Genomic DNA, 27,493 nt, shown 5'->3' with positions numbered 1-27,493 from the left:
CAAAAACGTTCTCTCGTCACCGGCCACTTTGTAAATAAATTGTATTTGCGCTCGTCTCGGTGTGCTGCGGCGTTTTATATCGAGCGACTGTATAACAATAATAAACGGCGGATACCTATATAACAAATCGCGAGTTTGCGTGTCAATTTGTTCCCCATCGACTGGATAACCATCTATGTCGAGATGATTGTGCTCCTCGTTTGCGCGAATCTGTGAAAGATGGTGAAAAGTATAAAAATTGATCTTGAAATCGATAAACACATTTTATGTTCTATAATTGAAATCTAGAAAATTTCGAGAATTATTCGTGGAAAATTATACTGAAATTATATTGCATAATTTCGTTGAATGGAAAAATATTTATTTGGTCGAGAAGCAAGAGGGAGAATATATCGGGCGAGTTTCGGTTTCTATTTATGTAACAACTGCGGAGATAGCTTCTCGCGTGGGAAACAGGACGAGGATTCGGCGAAAGACGGAGAAGAATCTCCTGCTGAATATTCGCGCGCGACGACGGGAGCGAGGCCGGTGGATTTTTAAATAATTGTGTCCTAAAAATAGATGAGGCGACTATGTCTTCTAAGTCCTTGGAGGAGCCCCTTCTTAAAGCATCCGTCCACTTTGCTTTCTCTAATGTTCGTGGGTGATACGATACGGCAGGAAATGCCTCTTCTCCCGCAGGAACGATCCTTTGGAATCCAAAAAGAATGCGACCGCTCTCTCGTCCAACTTGTTCTTCTGACGTCATCTTCTCTTTTAATTCTCTTGTGAATGGACCTCGGTCTTCTCTATAGCCTATCCCTAAAACTATTAGCATGCCACTGAAGAAACTAGTCGAGCCTTTTTCTTTTGTAATATATAATCTTCGTGATTAGTAATTTATTGTACAAAATGCCATTTCTTTAAAAAAGTAATTTACGTTGAAACATATCTCTTATATTTTTAATTATTTCATTAATTTTCATCATTTTATTCATTCAACTAATTAATTTTTATACCGCTCCCATTTTTTCGACAAAATAAATGCAGTATATATCTCGAAAAAAAATATTAAAGGACCTTTACAAAAAAATCGATGGATTAGCGCGCAGTCTCGTTGGAAATTAGTTGACGTTTTGTTTGTTATATAGGAACTTTGCCACCGGGCGCGCGAATAAATTATCCGTCCGCGAGTCATTATTTTGGATGATTCTGTCACCTCTTTTGTGGACGTTACGAGAGAAAGAGAGAGATGCACGAATTTCCGCGGGGAATTATGAATCACCCGTCTGGCGATTACCTTGGCTGTTTCTGTCTCTTCTGGTTGGCGGAAATTGCCGCGCTTAATTATCCACGCTTCGCAACCTATTGTGAATTCTTGCGATTAAGTAGCCGGCGCTGCCGTTTAATTGCAATAATGGTTACTAGAATGTAAATCGAGTGGCAAAGTGCGTGTCTCATATTTTTTTTCAACCTACAACAATATGTGTCAATATAATTATTATTCACGCTCTTAAAAAAAAAAAAAAAAATCCTTATTTGCTACTTTTGATTCGCTTTTCTATTTGCCTTCCATATTATTCCGTCGAACAAAACGGAGAAACCCGAGACGCTGGTGTGACGTTAATTAGTTGCGCGCGAGAGAGACAAGATGTACGATCATACGTATAAAATTACGTGGAACCTCGCTGCCGCTAGTGTTTACCGATAATAAGCCTTTTATGCGACGCATGTCGCGAGATTTTTCACCCGTTCCGAATGAAAATCGTCGTCCGATCTTCTGGCGATAACAAACTACGCCACTTAATGATGCATAATTATGCAATATCGCTACAATTCCAAGACACATGATTTTTTTTTTCTTTTCAAGTGCAGCGATTATAAACGATATATTATTAGATGCGTGTCCGCATAATTTTCTGTATTGAAGAAAGAGCGCGGAAAAAGCACGAGAGGGAGCGAAAGGAATTGAGAGAGGAAGAAATAGTCTCTCGAGGAAAGCAGCTTCTCAAAAGGGTTGTCCGTTTATTTTCAGATCGCGCGCCCAGCGAAGGGGATCAACGTCGGTGCAAAAACAGCACGCCCCTGCCACTTCCCGGCTCGCTTACCACCAACGGAGAAGGTAACTATGTCCTCAAGGTTATACGTACTCCATATGCGAGAACCGACCCTGCGGCGAGAGATATATACAGGGTGTCCCGTTGAGTCGTTATAACGGTAGAGAATTGTCGAATCCCGCGTCGAGTTTCAGACGTGAAATTTTGGCAAAATAAAGTGCTTCTGAAGAGACGCGTTATGTACGACTTCAGATTTTTTTTTTTTTTTTGTTTTTCATTCTCGAGTAATCGTTCAGCCTAACGGTCGATCCGAGATGCCTTCGACTACGCCACTGATCGATGGCTACGCCTCTATATCCGCGTGGTTAACCTTGATCGGTGCTACGATCAATTTCTTCCCTGTGTGGGAAAAATAAAATAAAGATCCTCATTTTTTGGACGATTTTTTTCAAATTTTTTTTCAAATACAAATTCATGAACAGAATCGCGAATTTTTAGAATTTTTTTCAACTCGCAGATGTAGCTTTTAAATCGTGTTTTCTACACGGAGAGAATTTACCATGAAAATCCTGATATAATCGTGGGATAATATGGTATTGGAAGAACTTTATAAGAGATAATTTTTTAAATTAATATTTATCACAATAAAAAAATATTATATATTATTATGATAAATATTAATCGGAGAAACTCTTATAATATTGTCCTACGTATACCACGATTTTCGTTGTAAATTCCAAGAGAAAATTCTCTCTGTGTATCTTCATAAAAACCATAATAATGTTGAGCCACTCTACAATGAATCTTATATACCGTGTGATAATGATTCACTCGTGACGCCGACTCGCGATACCCATCGAAGTCACGTAAAATTTTGTCGAAAGGGCAGAGTGATGCATTACCATCCTCGGTCGTCGGCGGTCGTCGAAGAAATTTCCTCAGCATGCACGTTCCACGAGGCTGACGCGCGCGTAGGTTTTCACGCATGACGCACCGCACGGATCGCGGACTCGTCGTTTTTCGGCTTGCTCTCGCTCGCGTTGCTGCTTCGTGGAACGCCTGAAACGCTTTTGGCCCCGACCAGAACGAGGAAAGTGAGCGCGGGCTCTGCTCTCTCGCCGCACCGCGACGATTACTATCGTTTCTCCGCAACGTCGTTCGATAAATCATTTTTCGATTAATATTACTGGGATAATGTTTCTGAGGAACCAAAATATATTTCCAGAAAATTTATCATATATTTTTTATAATTAAAGATTTAATTTTTTTTTTTTTTTTTTTAAAGAATTTAAAAAGAATTTATAGAATAAAATATTCTATTTTTTTTTTTTTTTTAAGAATTTCGTGACGTTATAAATTTCGAAAACACTTTATGGACAAACATAATTTGGTCTGTAGAATAAAGATCAAGCCGCGGATAAAAGAGCGTGACATTTGTTCGCCTCTGAATCGATCATAAATTTTCATGTCCATGAAAAAAAAATATAGAGTATTTCGTAATATTCTCGTTGACGACGACGACGTCGTCGGCGCCGAGTTTTCCCGCGCCATCGAGGTCTTTACTTTTACTATCTGCCTTTACCAATGCAAAGGCCACTACTCTGACGACGTCAGACATTCCCAAGTCAGCAAATTGCGTCTCTGCCCGGCGCTTCTCGCGATCTTACAAGAATGAATAACAGGCGACGTTTGCGCGTTTAATCCGAGAGTAGTCACGTAAAGTGCAATTTACCACAATGATTGCAAATTGAAAAGACATCTTCGCTATACTATAACAGTGAAAGCTGTCAAATGTCACTTTTAAGCAAACCCCTCTCTTGGACTCGGAATTTTGGCATTTTTAATTAAGTCTAAAAGTTGCTTTAACTTTCATTAAACTTATATAGGTATATAAATTTATGTCATGTTTATTTACGGTATTTAATTTACAGTATTTAATTATTAAAAGCTGGGGGGTGATTAAACCAAAGAAATTAGTAGCTATACATCAATTTGACATATTTCCGTTACAACAAAATATGCGGAGTAGACATCTGTACTATCTGTAATAGAACATTTTTAAGCACTTATATCACTCGGGCTTAAAATTCCGGGGACTTAAAAGTGACATTGCACAGACGCGCGTTTGACCTCTATATCTCCTCGACAGAACCCTGGTTTGCCGGAAATGAGAATCGTTTCAACGCAATTGCATTTTCATCGGCTTAGTGAACGTCACATATATTTGCGCGATGTTACACGCGGTCAATAAAATATACGTGATATGCAAAATTATAGCGCGCCAAAGAGGAGGAAGGCACGGAATTATAAACACGCGCGCGTGTCTTTTTATTTGAATCGGTTATAGATAGAACACGCTGCTTCCGGGAGAGAACAGAAATATCGCTTGAATTAGAAATTTCAAAGCTCGATCGAGCATTTCTTCTTTTTCATTTATTTCAACGCGACAACATATTTATAGAATTTAAAAATCATACAAATTTTGATTAAATTTTCGATAACATCGACACTAATTTCACTAATTGAATGAATATTAAATAATTATTCCGACGAAGATTAAAAATTTTCGTACGTTCCGCGGTAACGAAGTCGTCGATCAAACGTACACGCGTCGTCGAACGCAGGCTGCATCCGCAGCAGGACGAAGGAGACGAGGAGAAGACGGTCTCAGGAACGCGAGTTAATGCGCGTAGAAAGGAAAGAAAGGAAAAAAGAGAGAGAGAGAGCCGGACGGGCTCCCGGGAAGCAGGCAGGTTTGAGAATGGCACGATAGGTCGGTCGGCTAAGGTGGGTGGCATTCGGCGCGACTGTTTGAGGGAACAGGGGGACCCCTGGCGCCAGACAGCTGCCGCGTGTCTCGACCTCGCTCGCTCGCTCGCTCGTTCGCCTGCCTGCCTGCCTGCTTGCTTGCTTCGGCCTCTCAGCCGTCGCGTCGTGACTCTCTTCTCTCTTCACCTCGCCTCTCATATCCATACGTATATAGCCATATACACGTTGTACGTGTATGCACCTACATGCCCGACTCGGGTTCGCTATTTTATTGATTTATTTTGGCGCTAGGTTTCTCTCTCTCTCACTCCTTCTCTCTTTCTTTCCGCTGCTCGCTTTAGTCGGCCGTCGCCGCGCCGTGCCGCCTTCTCGGCCGACGATCGATCGAAATGCGCCCGTCTTGTCTCTCAAGAATCTCGAGCAGCGCAGCGAGAAAGCTTTGTTGCCCTTCCCGACGTCTCTTAGCCTTTCGAGATTATTCACTCGATTCACTTTTTCGAATCTACTTCTACGAACGTGATTAATCTTTAAACGCGGAACACGGTCGGACAGACTCTCATGAAAATTTATTAAGTCTTATTAATATGTCTCTTATCAATTATAAGTGCTTCAATTTTTTAGATTAAATATCGCTGTACATGATTTCAGAATTTTTAATACTTATATCAAATTTCTATTTGGTCCCGGAATGTTTATCATTGGGTTTGACATGATTCAATTTTTCTTGTCAAAATTTCCCCCAAAAATATTAACACGTATATAGTAAAATTAATCAAACATATTTGATTTCTTATTGTGGTATTACACGGTTTTTACATTATTATACTTTCATATCACTGTACTCTTATAAATTACATATTAATTGATTCTATTTGTCATAAAATTCCTTGAAATATCTCGCGACAAAAAGCTCCGCAGTCCCGATTCGCACAAAGCTCTCGCTTCCCGCGACGAGAAATTGTCCACCTACGTAAGAATCTCGAGGCAGCTCTCTCGAGCGTGTGCGCGCAAATATTTTATAGTCGTAGGTTCGGGGATTGCAACATGTTGCGTGTGGGTGCTGCCACGCGGAGGAGAGGCACGCGGATATATCCCGGCACCGTAAACGCGCGCAACAGGTTGCTCGTGTCCGCTCAGTTCCTCTCCTTCGCCAGACTCGACGACGTCTCGTCGCCCCGGTCCAGAGCACTCTTTTTCCCTTCTCTCAATGGGAAGATCATTACTGGCGCCGCCAACCTTCGGCGTCCTAACGCGATAACCGAGGTAAATAGACCCTGCCCCGATGTGTTCCCATTCATCGAATCCTAGAATTGCTTCTCTCAATCGAGATCTCCCGTCGTGACTGTCGCGATGACGACGCCTCGAGACTGCCGAGAGACAAAAGTGTGAATGAAAAGCGAGTGCGAAGCGTCGCCCAGACCATACGTCAAAAACAACAGCGTTCTAGTTTCTTTAGGAAAAGTCTTGGAAAAGGTTTGGAGACTATATTATATAGTATTAACGTGTTTTTTAGGCTATAAATCTCAATTTATCAGAATAAGATATAAAATATGATAAATTATTATTTCACTATTTACATATTAATATTTTTTATTATCATGATTTTCAAAGTAAATTCTAAGAAAAAATTCTTTTCGATTGAAATAGGAATTTTTAAATAATTTTTATTCCTGAATTCTTTATTATATTTTTTAGAATTCGGTATTTTATCAAGTCGCAAAAAATTGCCGTTTACCACAATAAGATATAAAATATGATCAATTATTTTTACTATATACATATTAATATTTTTTTATTATCATGATTTTAGATAAATACTAAGAGAAAGTTCTCTCTGTATATAATATATATATATTTTTTTTATTACGAAACAGCTCTAACTTTTTTTGGATTAAAATGGGAATTGTAAAATAATTTTTATTCCTGAATTCTTTTTTACATTTTGTAAAATTCGGTATTTTATCGAGTCGCAAAAAATTGCAGACTTTCAACAAAGTTATTCGCTATATGTTTGCACTTGTTTCGACACGAGTTTCAGTTTTGTTTTCGCTTACAATCGCGTCTCTTCCCGCGGGTTGACCCAGGCGAGAGAGGGTCAAAGTCACTCGGAGTCTGCTGGAAAAGCCGGATCGAACTCCTTCCTTCCTTAAAGGGGAGAGATTTCTTCTCGGCGCGCGTTGAAAAGAGAGTCGCGAATACCGAGTTCGCGTTGTCGGAATATGATTCGTCCGAATTACGTGAAATATAAACATACTTTCCTCGATCGTATCAAAGAGTTAATCGCGGTATAATAGTAGTTATACGTTAATAGTTATTACGACGAGCCGAGCGAGGAATAATTTTTATGCAGCTGTTAACTTTAAGAGTAGTTAACGGTTCGTTAAACGAGAAAATAAGTGGAAGAGTTAAAACGCTTCAATTAGCGTTCGTCCGACGCATTCGGCCGCGAGATTCATCACACTTCTTCTAGGTTTTGCAAATTATCGTGAGTCATCCAACTCGTATTCCTTCAATAATTACAATTCTCTTGACAATCCGCTTCCAACAATTTAGTCTGCTCTTTTTTACCGCTATTATTCCTCAAGTGCAGTTGAAATCAACTGTCAAGCGCACAAATTTTCTTATATCAAAGTATAGACATTTTTCAAGACGGAGTGTAATACCTGACGTAACACAATATCTTTCGTCATCACATTCGCCGATAATTTCGAGACGTTTCACGCACGTGCCGCGACTATAAGATTAAAAGATAATTTTATTCGTCGAGTAGCGCATAACAAGGAGTCACGAGGGTGACAGGCGATTGCAGAGACGAGTCCCCGGTCATCAATGGAAAAGAGCCTAAGCGACGAAGCACGAGCGCGACGAGGAACGCCATGAAATCGAATTGGATCAGGCCACTTGAGAGGGAATGAAATCGCGGCGCGAAATAAGCCTCTTAATAAAATGACGGATTGATTGCCCCTCGTCGTCGTCGTCGTCGTCGTTGTCTTTGTCGTTGGTGTTTGCCGTCATCCGGCCGTCATCGTCATCGTCGAGTGCGAAGAGCGAGAAAGAACGAATATCGCGAAGACTCGCGAAGTATGATCCAGTGTTTCTCTCTCTCGGTATCTCTTTCTTTCTCTCTCTCTTCTCTCTCTCTCGAGATCCGTTTGGGTCGACGGCCTCGATCTTTCGATCGAGCGAAAATAGATCCAGAAGTGCTCTTCGTTAACTGTATATATCCGATGCCCCACGTTATGTTGATATTCGTATAAGTTTTCCTAATCGCAGCTCTCTTTGGCGATTTCTTCAATTTGCACTTCCAAGATTCCCTGTTTCGCGAATTTCATTCAATAGATATTACATTTTCATCGTGATATGAAAAAATATATCTTAGAAATAAAGGAAGAAAGGCGAAATTCCTAAGGGTTCCTATATTTTGTTACCGTTATATAAATACATTGTAGCTATACGGTGCTGATTCGGGGACCGTCAGTATTCGGAGATAATTTTTTCTTAGAATTTACTTTGAAAATCATGGTAATCGTAGGACAATATGAGAAAAATTTTATGAGTTTCTTTGATTAATATTAATACACTGGAAAAAAAAATTATTGAATTCGAATAAATATTTATTTCAATACCGTCTAATAAATCATTTATTTGAAAGTAATAATATTGATTTGATGTGACAAATATTTATTTGATATAAGAAAATTCTTTTGAAAACAGATAAATATTGATTAATTTTATCATTTTTTTTCAATGTATGTACATCGTAAATTTTACAAAATTAATCGAACATATTTTATATCTTATTGTGGTATAGATATTAATATTTTTATTCTGGTAAATATTAATCAGAGAAACTAATCAGAGATCAAATTCTTCCAATATTACATTGTTCCACGATTATGATTTTCAGGGTAAATTTTAAGAGAAAATTCTTTGTACCTCGCCGCTCCCGGAGAAACGCTACGCTCTTATAAAGCGGCGCAGACGTGATCGCGATGCTTATCGATAACATTATTGACCTATATAATTACGTCGAGTATCTTCGAGAAATAATTTGCATACTGCGCGCGCGTGCACGGAAGAAAGACTGTTCGCTTAACTCTAACGAGGAGATTCACCACCATTACTATCGTTCTTATACTCTCTCTCTCTATATATATGTATGTATATGTATAATACCCGAGTGCATAAATATCGGCGTAAATTATAATACGGCCCGGGTTTACGAGCTATATCACTACTACTACTAACTACTAGTACTACCACTACTGCTGCTGCTATCGCGTCGCGTCGAGATAATCGGGCCCCCTCATTGTCCGCGCGATCGTTATTTTGTCGTCGTTAAATTAATAATTAAATTATACCGCACCGAGGCCGCCAGCGGCGGCGCTACGAAGCGAAATAAACGTTTCCCTGCACTTTTTCGAGGGAAGGGAAGGGGAGAGAAAGAGAGAGAGAGAGAGATACGTTATACGAGGCCATCTGTCAAAGTTCGCGTGCTCTTCCGAGAAGCCCGCTCTCACGCCTCCTCGTCTATCGGCCGAGTGTTTCAATCAGCGGTCTCCGATATTACGAGGCGCGATCGGAGCGAAATCGCGGCTCGATGAACGCCGCGGAAAAACACTAATTCCGCATTTCTCGCGACGACGACATAACGTTTCCGAAAATTCGCCGGGAGATCGTGTGAACAATTTTTGAAGTTGCATCTCGTTATTTTTATTCTGTTTAGGAAATATAACATTATTTTATATCCTATTTTTAGAACACGCACTTGAAATAATTTTATACAATTTTTTATACTTGTGGAAAATTGAAGGAAAAATTTATATGACGATCTCCCCGCGCGTTTTGTAATTAAAAATGCTTCTAGTTCTATTCTGTTTAGAAAATACAATATTATTTTAGATTCTATTTTTAGTACGTGTATACTTGAAATAATTTTCTACAATTTTATACTTGTGGAAAATTGAGGGAAAAATTTATTACAGCGACCTTCCCTCGAATTAAATTTTATGCGGGAAATTATATGCATATTTGCACTTGGCTGATGCGTGCTCGTTGACACGCAGCGCATGAGAAAGATACAGAAGAGATGACGAGACACAAAAGAGGAGAGAAAATAGAGAGCAGCGTTCGCTGGAGAAGGAAAGAGACGAGAGGTTGGGGAGATGAGAGAGGAGAGACTCGGAAAATGAAATCTCGCGTAACGACGAGCAACTTACGCTCGCTAAAGATTGTCAAAGCAATTTTGTTAGACGTGCTCCAGATTTTTTCGAAATTTCAAGTTGCATCCGATATTAACCTTTTCGCTTTAACGACTAAAGCGACTAGTTTTTGCGCAGCTCGATGTCATTTTTTCTCGCTTAAGAATAAAGAAAAAAAATCGATGGTTATCGATACATCCATTTTATCGAGTAGCTTTCTCAAATTTAACAAAGTTAATTCTTCCTTTACATTAATAAATATATTTTAATGAAGTATAATAAAGAAGGCACGCTCTCTCTCTGTGATTTTCCAATATATTTATCATTTATCATCATATTATAAATTTGTTGATGTGATAAATGATTATGATAAACCTTTTCGTTCTTCGCGACACATGAATAAAATGCAAACATGATTTTCAAATCATTCAAACGTCGTCGATTAATAGATACATTCTGAGTCATGATTAACTCATTTAGCACTATCTGCGCTTTTTAAAATGAAATGATAAATCGAGAGAAGATATAAGTTATGATATCTCGCAGAGAGAAAGATACACGAAAGTTGTTGGCAAATCTTCTCTCATGTTTTGCATATGTATAATATCTTCTTTATATAATTCTACTCAGAAAATGTGATATCGCGATTCGTCAAACGTCGCAGAAAGCTGCTATTTTCGATTTATATATGAAATACGAGAAAATGACACGACATGAAAATCAATTCATCCGGTGATTAATTTTCGTGAGACTCAGCCGTCAGAGTTGGAAAAAAAAAAATAAAATATTGACGCTTTATCGCGTATCGCGAGAAGTTTACATGTGTTACGAGATTATCGGTATCGAACATGTCTATCGATCGATAGAAAGGCGTTCGCTCTTGCAAGGACCTACGCGCTTAGGCTACCGTTGCCATAAGTTACGCCTCGTCGTTTTAACGCCGAAAGGATTAAAAAGGATCTCGCGGCCTCCCGACGACTTGTTTTGTGTAACTATATATTAATCCACAGAGAGAATTTTCTCGTAGAATTTACCCGGAAAATTATGATGAGTCTCTGATTAATATTAATCAGAGACAAAATATTAATAAAAAAATTAAGTATTAATTTATTATTAATGAACAATAAAAATAGATATTAATATCTATCACAATAAAATATAAAATACGTTAGATTAATTTGACTATGTACATATTAATATTTTTAATCGTGGTAAAAATATTTACCATGATTTTCAGGGTAAATTCTGAGAGCAAATTCTCTCCATAGGAGATAAAAGTTCTCCCTCCTCACGAGAGAGGAACGACGCGAATTTATCGAATTTATCGCTTATTGCGTCTCGCCGATTCGGATGACGGCGATTTAATGGACTGTGTGACTTTATTTATTATTATTATTACACGATGATAGCAGATTTCCCCCTTAAATACGCGCGCACATGTCAGATCGTTATCGCCGACGTTAATTCGCAACTCGGACGGACGATCTTGGTGATTCCGACCGATAAACGAAACGATTATTGCACGATGATGACGTTATCATGCGCGCCCGTCGAATAACACTCGACATTTTCGTATGGCGCTTCGCGGATTCAGCGAAATCGTTTTGATGTCAATAATTGGATACACGTGTTCCGCGTCAAGTGCACGAAGCGGAGCTATGTATTCCGCGAAAATTAAAACACTACGCGGGAACGATAGGACATTTTCAGATATATTATTTAGAGATTAATCTAGCATCAATAATATAATTATAGGCAAACGTTCGCTCTATGATACCCACAGATTTCTAGATAAAATGCATAATAAGAATATATTTTTATTCATTATTAAAAAGGAGATGTATTAATATTTTTAATGTACAAAAAAGGTGGCAATTAGTAAAACTTGGTAGGTTTGAAATGGGATGGATAAAATGTAAAGAAGAAATTGACTATACAGCGTGGTTCTTTCGATGACGATCGCGAACAAGCCCCTTTTGTCGTCGATCGGACTGATACGAAACGATTACAACGCGCATATATATACCGTGCATCACGCGATACGCGTGTCGCACGCGAATGCAGAATGAAAAAAATATATATGAAGGTCGTGCGCAGGAATTCTGTTGTGGTGCAACGACATTCTGCAGACGTCCATCGATCGGGATTGACAGCTAATAATTGTAAGACTTCAAATTGCATTGCAATTTAGTAAAACAGGCGCGACGTCAAGTCTAGACACACTAAAGTTTTATATATGTACATTTTATTATTATTATAAATATAAATGGATCAATGACTTTTCTAAACGTCAGATAAGATTTTTCTTTAGCTTTAAAAGATGTGCTCGGGATTATGATGATATTTTACCATCGCTGTTGCATTAATTTTTTTAACAGTATATTATTTTGTTTAAAAATTATTAATATATTAAAATATACACGGAGAGAATTTTCTCTTAGAATTTACCGTGAAAATCGTGGTAAAATATTTTTACCATACGATAAAAAATATTAATATGTACATAATAAAATTAATCTAACATATTTTATATCTTATTTTGTGGTAGATATTAATATTTTTTATTGGTAGTAAAAATATTAATCAGAGAAACTCTTACCATAGGTATATTGTCCCACGATTACCATGATTTTCCAGGTAAATTTTAAAAGAAAATGCTCTCTGTGTATAAGTACATATATATATAAAAATATATTTGATCCGAATGACAAGTTGTAACTTTCTACATAAAGTTGCCGTTCAAGCTACGGAAGCTCCAAGTTGCGGAAAACGCGACTAAAGAGCTCGTTACGCACCAAATCAATCGCGCGACGCTAAATCAATCACAGGACACGTGCGCGCTTCTTCCGACGCATACTTTCGCCGTCTCGAAAGTCATTACGCCTCGGCATTCCTTATCCGCCCAAGGGGCGCGCCGAGATTTATCTATGAAGCTATATATAGTATATGTCACGCATTATTTTTCCCTCCTAAAATAGAGAAAATGTCAGCGCCATCAAAATCTCTGGAATATACATTACATACGAAAAACGCAGATTTTTAATTCCGCGAATTTTCTGTGAGAAAGAATCCGCAAGTTCCTGGTTCCGATAAGACTTATCAGCGGGGAGAAAGAGCCGCGAGTTAACCCGCGCCGGTGATAAAGTCGAGATTCTCGAAGTATCTCTCGTAGCTTGTTGTATTTAAATTGAAGCAATCGGTGTGCAATAATCTTTTTTTTTTTTGACAGGTCCGTACTTTATTACGATGCAGCATCATATCTCACCTGTTGAATCTCCTCTAAATTTATACGATATCGATCCTCTTATTCCTCGCGATTTCCTCAAATTCCGCGAGAAATTCCTCGACTTCCTCGCGCTGCCGACGCCACTGTGCGCCAGAGCGCTCTTGCAAAATTATCGAACGCGGTTTCAATGTGCGTATCTCTCGAACGAGCGCGCGAGAGCGAGAGATAAGGAGGAGCTGAGGAAAGAGAGAAGAAACGGGGGCCCGCCATGGTCGGGTATAACGTTCGGCGAAATCTGCGAAAAACAGATGCACCATATACGTACACGCACAAATGCACACACACGCATACGTAACTCTCGTACAAGCCCCCACACATTCCACCGTGCACACACATGACATATGCACGCGGCCCTGTTTGTATAGGGTCAAAGAATTGGTGAAAGAAAGAGAGAAAGAGGGGAGGGAGAAGCGCGAGAATGACAGAAAATTGTGCCTTGAACGAGGACGGAGGAAAGAGCGAGAGAGAAAAGGTGCGTATTTACCGAGGAGGAGAGGCGAACGAACAGACTGTCGTGTGGAGATGAAAGCAGAGAGCGCGGAGGGAGATATGAAGAGATAGAAGGAGGGAGAGACAGCTGTCGTGGGAGAGGGAGACGTAATGCACAGCGAGAGATCGGACCGGCTGAGAGAGAGAGAGAGAGAGAGAGAGAGACATCGGAACGAGAATGGACCGCGCGCGAGAAGAGGACGGAGGAAAAGAGTGGTTAGGCGGCGCCTGGTATGTGGCGCCTTCACTGGCGTCGGGCCATCTTTTATTCTGCCATTACAAAGCGTCAACACGTATCTCTCTGTGTACGTCTCTCGTGCACACACACACCCACCCACACACGTGCGCGCAATCTGTGCGCACACGTATACGCATCTGTATTGTGCGTATATCTCCTTACGGGCGTATTGTTTGTGGACAATACGACGATCGTTAGATTTCTGCCATCGCCAGCCTTTTTTAGAATCGTCTAGAGAAGGCCCTTCTCGTCCCTCGGTCTCTCCTTCTCTCTTTCTCTCTCTCTCTCTTTCCATCTCAGGGCCCACACGTGTCTCGCGTTATAGACGCGCTCTTTAATTACGTACTCACTCAACGAAGCAAGCACGAGTGAACAAGAGCGAGCGTTTGCTCATGTTTCATTTAAGTGTTCGTCTATATATTGGCATAAATTTGCACCGTTGATCCGAAAAGTGACAGATCGTGTAATGTCAAAAAAATCACAAGTTACACTTTATATCGTTTCTTTATACAAATGATATTCCACACAGTACAGGGAGAATTCTCTCATGGAATTTACCCTGAAACTCATGGTAATCGTATGACATTGGAGGAATTTTACAAGAGTTTCTCTGATTAATATTCGCCATAATAAGATATAAAATATATTCGAATAATTTTACTATGTACATTATTCATATTTTTTATTATGGCAAGTATTAATCACATAGAGAAAACTCTTATAAAATTATCTCTGTCTATATAATAGTAATAGTATAATATTGTTCTCATTTTTTTTTAGATATTTTTACGCCATAAAAATTTTTTATTATATACATATATAATTAAAAAAAAAAAAAAATATATATATATAAAACAGATGAATACTGCTCAATGTATAGTCGCGACGAAAGGGTGAATACCGGTTATTAATATAGATTCTCGGAAAACACACGTCTATTAAAGTTGAACGGCAGTGCATCGGGTGCATATAGCGGGCGATGTCGATAAGGGCCAACGAAAATATAAGCGCTGCCAAGTGTCCTTTTGATCGAGCATTGCCGCCGCTGCCGTGTGGTGCGCGTAATAGAGGTGAGGAGTCTTTTTTTAGCCCCCATGCCGACACTCTCCTCTCTTGCAGAGAAGAACCGAAATAAATCGAACGATTTTATTACGATACTATTCGCGGCGCGCCCACCTTTTTTTTTTTTTTTTTTTTAATGGGGTGGGTATAATATTATATTTTTGCGGTATTAAACAACTAGACGTCGAGTACCACGGAGAGAATTTGTTCTTGAAATTTACCCTGAAAATCATAATTGTGGGACAATACGGTATTGGAAGAACTTTATGAGAATTTCTCTGATCAAATAATTATTTATTTACAATAAAAAATATTAACATCTATCGCAATAAGATTAATTTTTACTATGTACATTTAATAATTTTTATTGTGGTACATATTAATCAGAGAAACTCTCCCGCGATTAGCATGATTTTCAGGGTAAACTCTAAGAGAGAATTCTCTCCGTGTACCTCGGAGATACTTGGGATTCGTTAAATCCGTTCAGCACTAATTACCGCAAGCCCCTGAGAGAGCGTGTACGCGTATTACATTATATATATATATATATAAAGCTTAAAGCCTCTCTATATTACGTGTTGTCGTTTTATTCAGATTCCGTATGCAACACGCGCCGCCGCATTCCCCTGCCAGGCAGGCGCCAATAATATTCTCGCTGTACCGTTTTCTAATATGACACGCACTTAAGCAAACACCCGACGACTTTATATCTTCGCTTATTATGCGCACTACGCACGTTTATATATACGTAAGCGCGGAATTCGCGAGTGTCCCACTGTCGTCTCGTTCAATTTTTCACCACGGATTCTGGACGGATTCGATCATCCGGTTCACTTGGACGAGTATAGTCGGGGCTGGCGACTCGTTCAACTGGAAACTCCGACTTTGTTCTTGTCAAAGAGTCCCGTTGACGTTTAATGCGTTTGAAACGGGACACCCTGTACAGCAGCTCTCTACTATATTATTGCTCCGTGCAATTTTGCAAGCCTATGCCGGTGGGCGTCTCTCGAGAAAGATGCAATTCTTAAATGCGAGCCTTATCCGTTGGATCTATCTTGCCTATTCAGCGATGCGTGCCGCGGCGACATTCTGACGCCATCAAAGTCTTAATAAATGCATCACGTCGCTTTGATGATCTATTTTTATAGACGCCGCCGTTCAATAATTTACAACGACATAAAGCCATTTAATCGCGCTTGTAACTTAGAACTTGTATTTATTATTAAATCATTATATATTACTCGCGCATATGTGTAAATAATCGTTATAAATATAATTATCATTTTCTTTTCACACACACACACACACACACATACAACTTACAAACATATGATTGAAAGTGTCTCATCAAAGAGACCGCGGGATATTTATTTTCTCGGAATGCGTGGCGCGATATTATTCCGCCGATATTTATGCACTCGTGTCAAGAGTTTGCGTGTTGGAGCTCTGCGAAGATGACGACGACGACGCGACGACGACGACGACGAAGACGATGACGATGTAATGCATTCAGAACCGGACGAGCGGCGCGACGCAGGAAGCGAACGGTTTATGGCTTTGTTGTCGTCGTCTTTGGTGCATAAGATATTTTTTTTTTCTTTTTTTTCGGACACTCATCGCGTTCGAAGGATCGACTCTCGTGAATAGAATCCCACGTGAAAGTCAGCCGGTGCGCCTCGCCGGCGCGACGTGGACGGTCCTTCCTTCCCGCTGGTAGTCTCGTTTAAAAGGCGTCTGTCCTCGACTTGGCGACTCGCTGACGCGGTCATCTGTCGCCTCTCTGACGCGCGTGGCCCCCTCGATATCGTCGCGCGTCGCCTCGATTGACATGGAGAGCTTTTCGTTGCATATATATTTATGTACCTGTGTCCTTACGTGATTTTTTTTCTTATCGATTCTACCTGGAGTAGCTCGACCGCAGCGTATCCCCGTCATCTGTGTGCGGACGTCCGTAAATTAAGCATTATTTGCTTCTCTATTGAATAAACACTGGAAATTATTTGTATAAATAAAGTAACAAAAAAATGAAGAAAGTACAAAAAATAAAAAAAATTTAAGCCCCCTTCTGAAAAAAATCCTGCGGATTTGTGTACTCTGTGTTCCGCCAAATCTGCAGCAATAAAACCTAAGCAAAAAAAATGAAATGTTTCTCTGCTTTACTCAGAAATTTCATATCGTTATTTTAATATTATGACAGTTGCAAAACACTTGAGACGCTATAAGACAATACTTGTGTGTAAATGAGGAAAAAAATGATTTCAGCGCTATAGATACGTCTATGACTCGATGATAAACTGCGCGGTCGCCTGATCTCTAATCTCGCTAATCGATTAGAACACGCGCGAGTTGGTAGTTTGATTTTCCGCAGAAATTCGGGACGAAGCGCGCGATATAGATTTAATCGCGATTGTAATCGATTATATCGCCTTCGCAAGGTCGCGTGATAAATTTCGATGAATGGCTTCGCGAGACACTTTTGCGAGATACTTCGCGCAACCAATATCAACGCGTATTACGCGATTACGTAATGTCGAGTTTATCTAATGTAACCGGACACGTTGCTCGTGGAAAAGTAGCGCAGATTTGCGAAGAAACTTGACAAACCTTAAGATCGATTTCTTAATTTCTGTACGGAGAGAATTTTCTCTAATTAATATTTACCACAATAAAAAATATTAATATGTACATGGTAAAATTAATCTTACATACTTTTATATCTTATTATAGTATAGATTGTTTTTTTTTTAATTATTTTTTATTACGATAAATATTTAATAAGAGAAACTCTTATAAAATTCTTCCAATATCATATGGCTCCACGATTACCATTTTCAGAGTAAATGCTAAGAGAACATTATCTGTACACGAAAAAATAACACGAAAATGTCGCGAAAAAAAAGGAAACATTTTCATTGATCTTCTGAAATCGCGTGTCTCTCTTTTTCAAGGTAATCCGGTAGCAATTCCTGTCTTATTTCGCAATTGTCGTCTAGTTTCTTCCTTCTTCCCGTTTCCAATTACACACACACACACACACACACACAAGATTGCAAGATTGAAAATGATTCCTCGATGCGCACCTGTACCCACTTAACGTTTACCGCATAATTGATTTATTAAGTGTCTCGACACATTGGGTCGTTATTATTTTTTAATCACTTGATACACGGCGTACATTCTCATACCAGTTTTTTATTTTTAGTGTAAGGAATCGGAGAAACGCCTATCAGCCTTCACGCGATAATTCGTATTTAACTTATTCCCAGTAGATGTATATTTTAAAAACATATCTAGTTTAGCGCCACTATATAGTTATGCAAATATTTGCGGGTCATGATATTTGAGAGATGAAACATTATCGCCAAAACTTGAATCGTTTGTACACAACTTGAAAATAAAATAAAATAAGGAAGAACTTTACAATATTCAAAGTCGAGAAAGAGATATATAAAGATATTTATACTATCATTGTTTATCTTCCTGGGATTTTCCATAATCTGGCCGAAGATTTTTTTCGAGAAACTTAGAAGAACTTGGACTGAGTTTTTGTAGGATTTCCGTTCTAGATGCGAGATAAAATATATTTGTAATTTATAAATAAGTATTTGCTCAGATAAGAGAAATGTTTTTACTATCAGTAATTGTTCTCCCGTGATTTTCTTTGATAATCTGGCGGGAGATTGTGATATTACTATAGGATATAAAAGTACGTTCTGGCAGCATTTTCGATAATTTTCGATGTATTGTGAAATCTCCAATCGTCAAGCTATATAATATTACATATAGGCGCCACACTGGTAACATCTTATCGTGAGCAAACACCGCTTGGCTAAGTAAGTTTGTAATTCCTATCTCAGTTTCTCTCCTATCAAACTATACATATTTGTATATAATATATATATATATATATACACGCACATTTGTATGATATATAAATATATAAGAAAAGGTAACCGTGTCGCGCGTATCCGCAACATGTATACAAAAGTGTTTCTCGAAATTGCGCAATGATTTATTTCACATCGCAATAATGCAGTATGTGACAACTATTTTTAGCAAAAACTGCATTACCGCGAGACAGAAATAGAGGTAATCTCCCATGTCCATTATATGCGCGAGAAAAAGCATATCGTGCCTTTTGTTTGACATAGATTAATTCGATGGAGAGTCGGGTCGAAATTGCTTCTTAATTCGCGTCATTAATAAATGAGTGTGTTAAGTACGTTGCGACATAAATAATGACTACTGCCTACGGATTAAAACGATCGTTAAAATATAATAGTATTATTTATTATTTACAAATGTTACAATATTGGATAATATATTTATTTTATTATTATTATTATTATTATTGTCGGTATTTAATTTTTATTACACGAGTCAAATAAAATTTTATATTATATTTACACATGAAAGAATTTGCTCTTAAAATTTACCCTGAAAATCATATAGTAATCATAAGACAATATGGTATTGGAAGAATTTTATTAGGATTTCTCTGATTAAATAATTATTTTTTTACTACAATAAAAATATTAATATATATCACAAGAAGATGTAAAATATGTTCGATTAATTTTATTACGTACATATTAATATTTTTTATTGTGGTAAATATGAATCACCCAGAAACTCTCATAAAATTCTTCACTATCCCACGATTACCATGATTTTCAGGATAAATTCTAAGAGAAAATTCTCTTTGTACCTATATAGCGCAAAAGAATAAATTCTTAATAATAAATATTTATGACGATGCACTCTATGAAAACTTTTTATTACAATCGCTAAAAAAAGTAAAAAATAACGCTATCAGAATAACATATAATATTCTCGAGTATCGAAGAGCGTTTTCGACGCGGCAAGGTACACATGTCTGATGAGTCGCAAATGAGCAAACTTTAGTCGCGTTTCGCAAGGAATGGATCTTTGCGGTTGCGGTTCGGAGGTGAGGAATTTGGCAAATACGTCCCTGGTAGCGGCTGGAGAGAATTGTGGGTTATGGCTGGAAGCGGTCGTTGCGCTCATATATGTATGTATGTACGCGTTTACATATACGTACACATATATACGCGAGTCGCGATCGCAATGGAGCCGTCGTCGTCGTCGTCGATGGCCGGCTTTCTTACGCGAGAGCGCGTGTCGTTAGGTATGCAACGCGCACCTATACGAAGTCGCGCGCACGGTCGTAGAAAGGCCGTTTGAAGGACAAGGGTCACGTCTCTCCGCGAGCGCCGATATATATACGCGACACGGCCGCTACCTTTACTACCTTTACCGTATAGCCATCGACCCCGATGCAGTGCGCCTGCCTTATGCCAGCGTGATCTCACGCGCGTTCGCCGACGAACGGATCGCGAAATTCTTTTGTTCTTTTTGGAATAGATAGAAGGGAGAACAGATTGCCTTTGGAATCGGGGTCGAGTAATCAAGGATTTATGTACAAAATTAATAATAACTACGAAATAAAGAGAACAAAATATTATAAGAAAATTTTAGATGTGTCCCTATATTAGATCTGAAATTTAATTACCGTGCCTCATTTTTTAATTCTCCATTAAACTGTAGCTTAAAAATATTAGCTACCGTGCTAACTAAACAGGTGTAATATAGGAGCAGCGAAATTTAGCTACAGTGATTGTTTTTTTTTCTGAAAAGTAAAATTATATACATGTACATATGCGTATTTTATGAAATTAAATTGCAGAAATGTCAAAATTTAATAATTATCATCATGAAAATCATGAGACAAAAAATATTAATATTTTTATTGTGGTAAATATTAATCAGAGATCAAATTCTTCCAATACAATATTGTCCCACGATTACCATGATTTTCAGAGTAAATTTAAGAAAAAATTCTCTGTAATATATGTAACGTGCATGCTATTCTTTACTTATAATTTTTTCTGAATACTCTAGACATGCGATTGCATGATTAATCGTTTTTAATATAAATGAATGAAAAATCAAAGTATGTAATACGTCACTGTAGTTTTAGTCGCGATGAATGAGAGATAGAAATCTGTCCCCTTAAATTATTTTTTTTCCACACTTTACGTACTACATACTTTACATTGATGCATGCAGCTTATCTTTTTACGTGCAAAATCGTTCATGTCGCCGTACGTACGCGGAATAGTATGATCCTTGCAACGTGCACCCATGTTACGCAGTTAGTTGGCTGCTCGGCCATGCCAAGGTTGGGAACCTTATCTAAGCTTCAAGGTGTTTGACCCAACTGGGAAAACACATTGGCACTCCGGTGTGGCTTTGCATCGCCACGGCTACTCGCGACCGATCCGCACTTTAAAGCACTGTTCACAATTTGCTTTCCTTATCGACCGGAACGATATAAAGTGCGCGCTATAAATGCGGATTTTATATTATTCGTCGCTCACGAAGATGGAATGTCGATTATTAACTTTTTTCCGCTATCGGGAATTGCAATTCTTCCGTCTTAATCTCTTTGCACGAAATATATATTATTATTTCATTAATTTTTTATGGAGGGGAATATATATATTTTCAATCCATACTTTGTGCTAAACTTAACGATGTGTCGATCGAGCGAGAGATAAGAGAGATCGGCTTTTGAACATCCGCGCTTCTTCTCGAGCGACACGAATTGAATTCTCGCGCGAAGATATAAATCGCGTCGAATTAATTTACGAACGTAAAATATATCGAGCCGATCAAAACAGCGCACTCTCCGCGAAGCGAGACGTCGCGTCGTTGTGGGGTGGAGGACCGCCGACGTTTATTCTTTACAGATCGTTGCGCGGCGCGTCGATAAGTAATTGCATCCAATTTCTCTGGAATTCGCTTTTGGGGCCGACGATGATGGCATCGCTCTCTTTTCCGCGCTTTCTTCGCCTCTCTTTCCCATCTCTCGCTCGTCGAAATTTATTATCCGCCGTTATTCACCTCACCCTCCGTACGAATCGAACCCCCAACAAGGGTCGTCCCCCTTCCAATGATTTGCGAATTCTTTCCCCGCTTTTTTTTACACAGAGACAATTTTCTTTTACAATTTATTCTGAAAATCATGCTAATTGTGCAATGGGACAATATATGATAAAAGTTTATTAGATTAATATTTTTACTACAATAAAAAATATTTACTATGTAATATAGTTAATTTATGTATATATTAATATTTTATTGTGCATGGTAAATATTAATCAGAGAAACTCTTACATAAATTTTTTTCAATACCATATCGCCCCACGATTATCGCATGATTTTTCAGGGTAAGTTCTAAGAGAAAATTCCAGGTAAATTCTAAGAAAAAAGTCTCGGCGTCGTGTTTATTAATTTTATCTTGTGCACATATATTACGAGATATTAGAATATTATATTACATAATTATTATAAATAATTGATATCTCTTGGCGAACGATCGATCAATCGATGTCGCAGCTGGGCGTTTCGCTGTCGAGCAATTTGAATGTTCGATCGCGCAATTCCTTCGCGGAATCATCTCCCTCGCCGATTTTATATTGACGGATCGCAATTTTAACCGTGCCGTATCTCTTTGCGACATGTACATGTATGTATATATATATACACGCCCGTTTTGCGGGGGAAGAGAGCGGCGATTGCGATGGTATCGCATTCCAAACGAGAGACTCCAGATACTTTAGCCGGCGCTGTCGCGTGTCTCGGGACACGACGCGCGTTATTTTTCTCTCATCCGTGTTTACACACGCTCCCGTGCAAACACCTTGCCGTATCGCTCTGCGAGGCGATTGGTATGCGACTGGGAAGGTCGACACTCGAGAGATCTGCGTACGCTGCAAAACGATAAATATCTGCGACTGACTCCGCGTTAGCCATTAGATTCGCAAAGCGCGCGAGACGCGGACTCATTTTATTATTTTATTATTACATTTCGCAGAGCACTCTGTGTTAGAAACTCGCGTGGCGCTGTCAGGATTTTATTTTCGAATATTGGAAAAAAATATTAATATATATTTACACACATAAATACGTGTCGTTAGACTATCTTTTGAAATAGCATATTACATCTCCTTACGTCTTCGTGTACGGTCGGAGGAAATTAGTCTGGCGGTGCAAAGAACGGCGGATAATTCTCTCGGCGCGGTCGCCGGCACCGATTCATTGAGAAGTTTTTCTTAACCGGACTGAAATCCTTGGAAACGAGAGCGGTTATGAAAATAAAAGGCCGCGTGCGGACGTACGTCTCTAACTAAGAGACCAGCCAGACGAAATAATACGTCTCTCTCTCTCTCTCTCGGCGCGCTGAGAAACGAGGACACTTAAGAGCCGCGGCAAGCTGCAGTCAATTTCGTAATTGCTTCTTTATCGCGATCTTCAGAGAACCGACAGAATTGCTTTATTACAGGGCTTTCAGTCTGCTTCCAATTTTCCGAGCACATGCGTCGCGCGCTCGCACGCGCGTTATTCGCTCTGCCTCTTTTGCCGCGGTGGCGTGGCCCACATTTTGTGACTGCGTTTATTGTATCGCGGCCGTAAGATCGCAGGATCTCGCGATCTCTCGCGCGCGTTCATTTCCTCTCTCTCGCTCCTGCACAGACAGAATTTTATCTCAGAATTTACTCTGAAAATCATACTAATCGTGGGACAATATATGGTGAGAGTTCCTCTGATTAATATTTTTATCGCAATAACAAATATTCATATATCTACTACAATAAGATATAAAATTTACTATGTACATATTAATATTTTTTATTGTGGTAAATATTAATCAGAGAAACTCTTATCACATATTGTCCCACGGTTGTCATGATTTTCGGAGTAAATTCTAAGAGAAAATTCTTATTGGAGTAATGAGATCTTTTGTTTTCATATAAAACAATTTCCAAAGATTTTCCTAAATTATGAATTATTCATTTGATTTACTTATACGGTTTTTGATAATTATTGTGAGACGTTATTACTATTTATCTCGCGTGATTTGATCTTCCGTTCGCGGTAAACGTTCCATTGTCGGCGGACGAAATAAAACGCGCAGCGGTCACATCAGGAACTGCAGACGATTGCAGATAAACATGAAAATTTGACGAGGACGACGACGACGACGATGAGGACAACGACGACGACGACGGGCGACGCGACAGGCGTCCTTGCTCCAACCACTCGCGCTACTACCGATGACGTAATCGTCGCGATACCCCGCAATCTTGGCGCCGCGGTAAACTCGTAATATCTATTTTTATCTGTGGTGGAAGCAAGGGGTCCCTCCCTCGAGGTCCCCCGGCTTGCCTCCCTCTCTCTCTTTCGCTAGCTCTGTCTTGTGTGTGACGGCGCTTTTACGCCACACACGCATCAGAATATACGTATCGAGTCGCAAAGAGCGAGAGAGAGCCAAGTTGAGCCAAGCCCCGATGTCCGAGGAGACTTCGAAATCGAACGACGTTTATTGCGGTCGAGATAAGAACGTGCTTTTGATCGTACTTTTCGTGTTTTCGTTGCGCGACCAAGTTTCTGATCTGGCGTTCCGAGCGAGTTCTTGCAATTAATGTTTGATTAGCTCGGCGAGACCGGTCATTAATCGGCTTACCAATCATCGGCAAGAGCGAGTATTAGCGAGAACGTGGAAGCTGTCTTCGACAGCTGTGCACTAGGTGACGCGAAATTTGCGTCGACGACTCGGAATTTGGTTTCGAGATATTAAAGTGTTGCAACGGAAAAAAAATGTGAAAGAAAGAGAGCAAAAAATATACGGATTAATTTATGTCACAAAGTTAAATCGAGATGCTAATTTTTCATATTTAAATAATGAACTTATATATCATATAATATTTCTGAATAAAATTATCTGCTGTCTTCTTCCTATATATTAAAAAAAAAGATTCTCTATATCTTATTCCTTCTATCTATTTTTTATAAAATTATCTATTAAATTATTAACACATACAAATTTAAATAATCCATGATTGTGATAGGATAGCTATTAATAATCATTTGACGTTACGCGTAAATTATCACATTAATATATGAATTTGCGTAATCGTTTCATCTTATCATTCTAGGCTTAGAATAAACTTGGATTTATGCATTTCACATTATAATGTAAAATACACTATAAATTACATATATACTAATATCAATTATTGTAATACAATTATTGCAATTATATATTTATCCATTTTTTGCGTCTCCATTCTAGATTTCTCTCTCTCTCTCTTACTTTTAAAATAGAAGTCAATATATATTTCACGATATGCAATGATGCATATGTAGAATGAATATAACATTAAGTATAACATTGAGTAAACTATGGTCAACATATTTTCCGAGAGAAAAGGATATATCTGAAAATTTTAGGGCTCATGTCTTTCCGAATCAGTTTGCGACCAAAATTGAGATCAACGAGCAAAAAAATCCTTGGTCTCTTAAATAGGTTCTGCATAAGAAATAATTCCTTTTCGTACAAATTCTCATGTTAATACTACGATATTAAACATTGAAACGCTACACCGAAAAAATTGTATTTTAAGCGCCAAAGAGGATCCTCTTAATTTAAGAAATTCCTCTAAATTTTAGTATATTTTTTTCTAAAAATAAGAATAAATTAAAAATATCATCTTAAATTAAGAGGATCCTCTTGGCGCTTAGAATACAATTTTTTCGGTGTAAATAAAAAATAAAAGGCAATATTGTTAAAATAAAGAATAAAATTAAATTTTTTGGAAAAATGAACGAATTTAAAGGACAGCTATCTAAAATAAGGAACTGTTCTTTCTAAAGTAAAGGACGGATGGTCACCGTAAATATAACATTAAATGAATAATAAAAAAAACGGTACGGTAACGATGTGATTTTCGATATGAATTGTAATTGTATATCATTGTTCTGGAACTTACGTAAAATGAACTGCAATCCGTACACTCGATTGCTATGCGCCTTCCGCCGTTCTCACGAATCCTTTTGTATTCGCTCGACCGCACTCGTCCAGCCTCCGGGATCTGCTGGCGCCGTCTCTGCGCGACTACGCCACCGAAGAGACGCCGTAACAGCGAAAGCGTGGGATTTTGTCTTGTCGGCAACCAGTCCTTTGTACCGCCCGCAGTTTCTCTCCTCGTGTAAACCTCTTTACCGAAAAGAAAGACGTCCTATCGTTAACAAAAGATCTTGCTTTGGGAAATTCTTTACCGGGTCGATAATCCTTTTATTCAGGGATGAAGACAAATTTTCGGATAATCGACCATTTTTATTGTATGACGCACGGAAGTACTTTATTATTGCTAAACGACCGGATATATAAGATTACAAAATAAAAATGGATGCACTTTTTAAAAAATGCGACTTGATAAAATATTTGAAGGCTTTCTTTTTTCATTTGTTCAAACGAATGAGAACAATAAAATATCACGTTATCCTCCTTCCCTTGTGTTTTCTTTTGCATTTTAATTCAATATATTTTGGAGATAAAAAATCGACATATTTAATTTTGATATTGTGCGCTAATTATTATTAATGGCGCGAAATTTTTGTATACATTTTTATGAAGAGCGAGACAGAAACTTATCCTGAAAATTATGGTGGAATAGTATGATATTGGAAGAATTTAATGAGAATTTCTCTGATTAATATTTACCAGAATAAAAAATATTAATATGTCCAGTAAAATTAATCGAACATATTTTATAAGTTGTGATGAATATTAATATTTTTTATCGTGCTATAATTTTAATCAGAGAGACTCTTAATTTCTCTAAAACTCTAAATTCTAAGAGAAAATTATCTCTGTGTAGGATCACAATAAAATGTCATTCATAAATCGATAAGAAAGAGAGTGATGCAAATGTTTACCTTACTCCTTTCTTGTTCTTTGTCTACAGGTGAGACAGGGCAGAGGGAATGGTGCACCCTGGCGTACTGGGAATTAGGGGGTCGAGTAGGTCGTCTGTATCCCGTGGAGCCGTTGACGGTGAACGTTTTCGATTCGCTCCACGACGGCGACGGCCTCTGTCTGGCGACTTTGACCGAGAATCACAATGCACCGCCCGCGGTCCAGCGTACGCGCAGCAAAATCGGTCTAGGTAAGATCTTCTTACAGTTTTTCAACCCCCAATAGGAAAATTTCCTCTATTTGAAGAAGGCTGCTCTTTGCACTTTCTACTTTGCCTCAAAAACAGCTTCCGCTTCTCTTATGGCAGGCCATTATACCTAGTCATTAAGAACATTATTAAGATTATTTAGGAAAACAATAGACAATTGCATTTAATCTTTTCAGTTTTCAATTATATCATGCACATATGAATAAAAAATGCATAAATTTATTAAATTATATAATATTTAATATATAATATTATATATATATGTTTAATACGTAAAAAACGAAATTTATTAATAATGCGATTTTATAATAAGAAGAAAAATATTTTTATCCTATATTTTTTCTATCGTAAAAACAAAT

The 27,493-nt window shown here is 38.4% G+C and overlaps 1 protein-coding gene and 1 long non-coding RNA gene across 3 annotated transcripts in view; one reads left to right on the top strand and one right to left on the bottom strand.

The window, feature by feature from the left end:
• Dad (Daughters against dpp) overlaps positions 1–27,493 on the top strand; it is a 51,428-nt gene that overhangs the window by 16,865 nt on the left and 7,070 nt on the right. The window contains exons 3-4 of one of the 2 annotated variants that reach the window (XM_029303996.2): positions 2,015–2,101; positions 26,916–27,116. In XM_029303996.2, coding sequence (XP_029159829.1) covers positions 2,015–2,101; positions 26,916–27,116 — 288 coding nt within the window. The remainder of the gene's footprint in view (positions 1–2,014; positions 2,102–26,915; positions 27,117–27,493) is intronic. The other variant, XM_029304003.2, reaches the window with a different exon arrangement.
• LOC146723131 (uncharacterized) lies at positions 202–27,238 on the bottom strand. The gene is made up of 3 exons (XR_014924731.1): positions 26,887–27,238; positions 25,938–26,164; positions 202–807 (listed from the first exon to the last, which is right to left on the bottom strand). It is a non-coding gene; the product is annotated as an uncharacterized LOC146723131 (long non-coding RNA).

This window comes from Nylanderia fulva, unplaced genomic scaffold, assembly GCF_048542155.1.
Source record: "Nylanderia fulva isolate GAGA-0341 unplaced genomic scaffold, ASM4854215v1 Scaffold23, whole genome shotgun sequence".
NCBI lineage: Eukaryota > Metazoa > Arthropoda > Insecta > Hymenoptera > Formicidae > Nylanderia > Nylanderia fulva.
The sequence above is the reverse complement of the archived record's forward strand: the minus strand, read 5'-3'. Positions and strand labels throughout refer to the sequence as shown.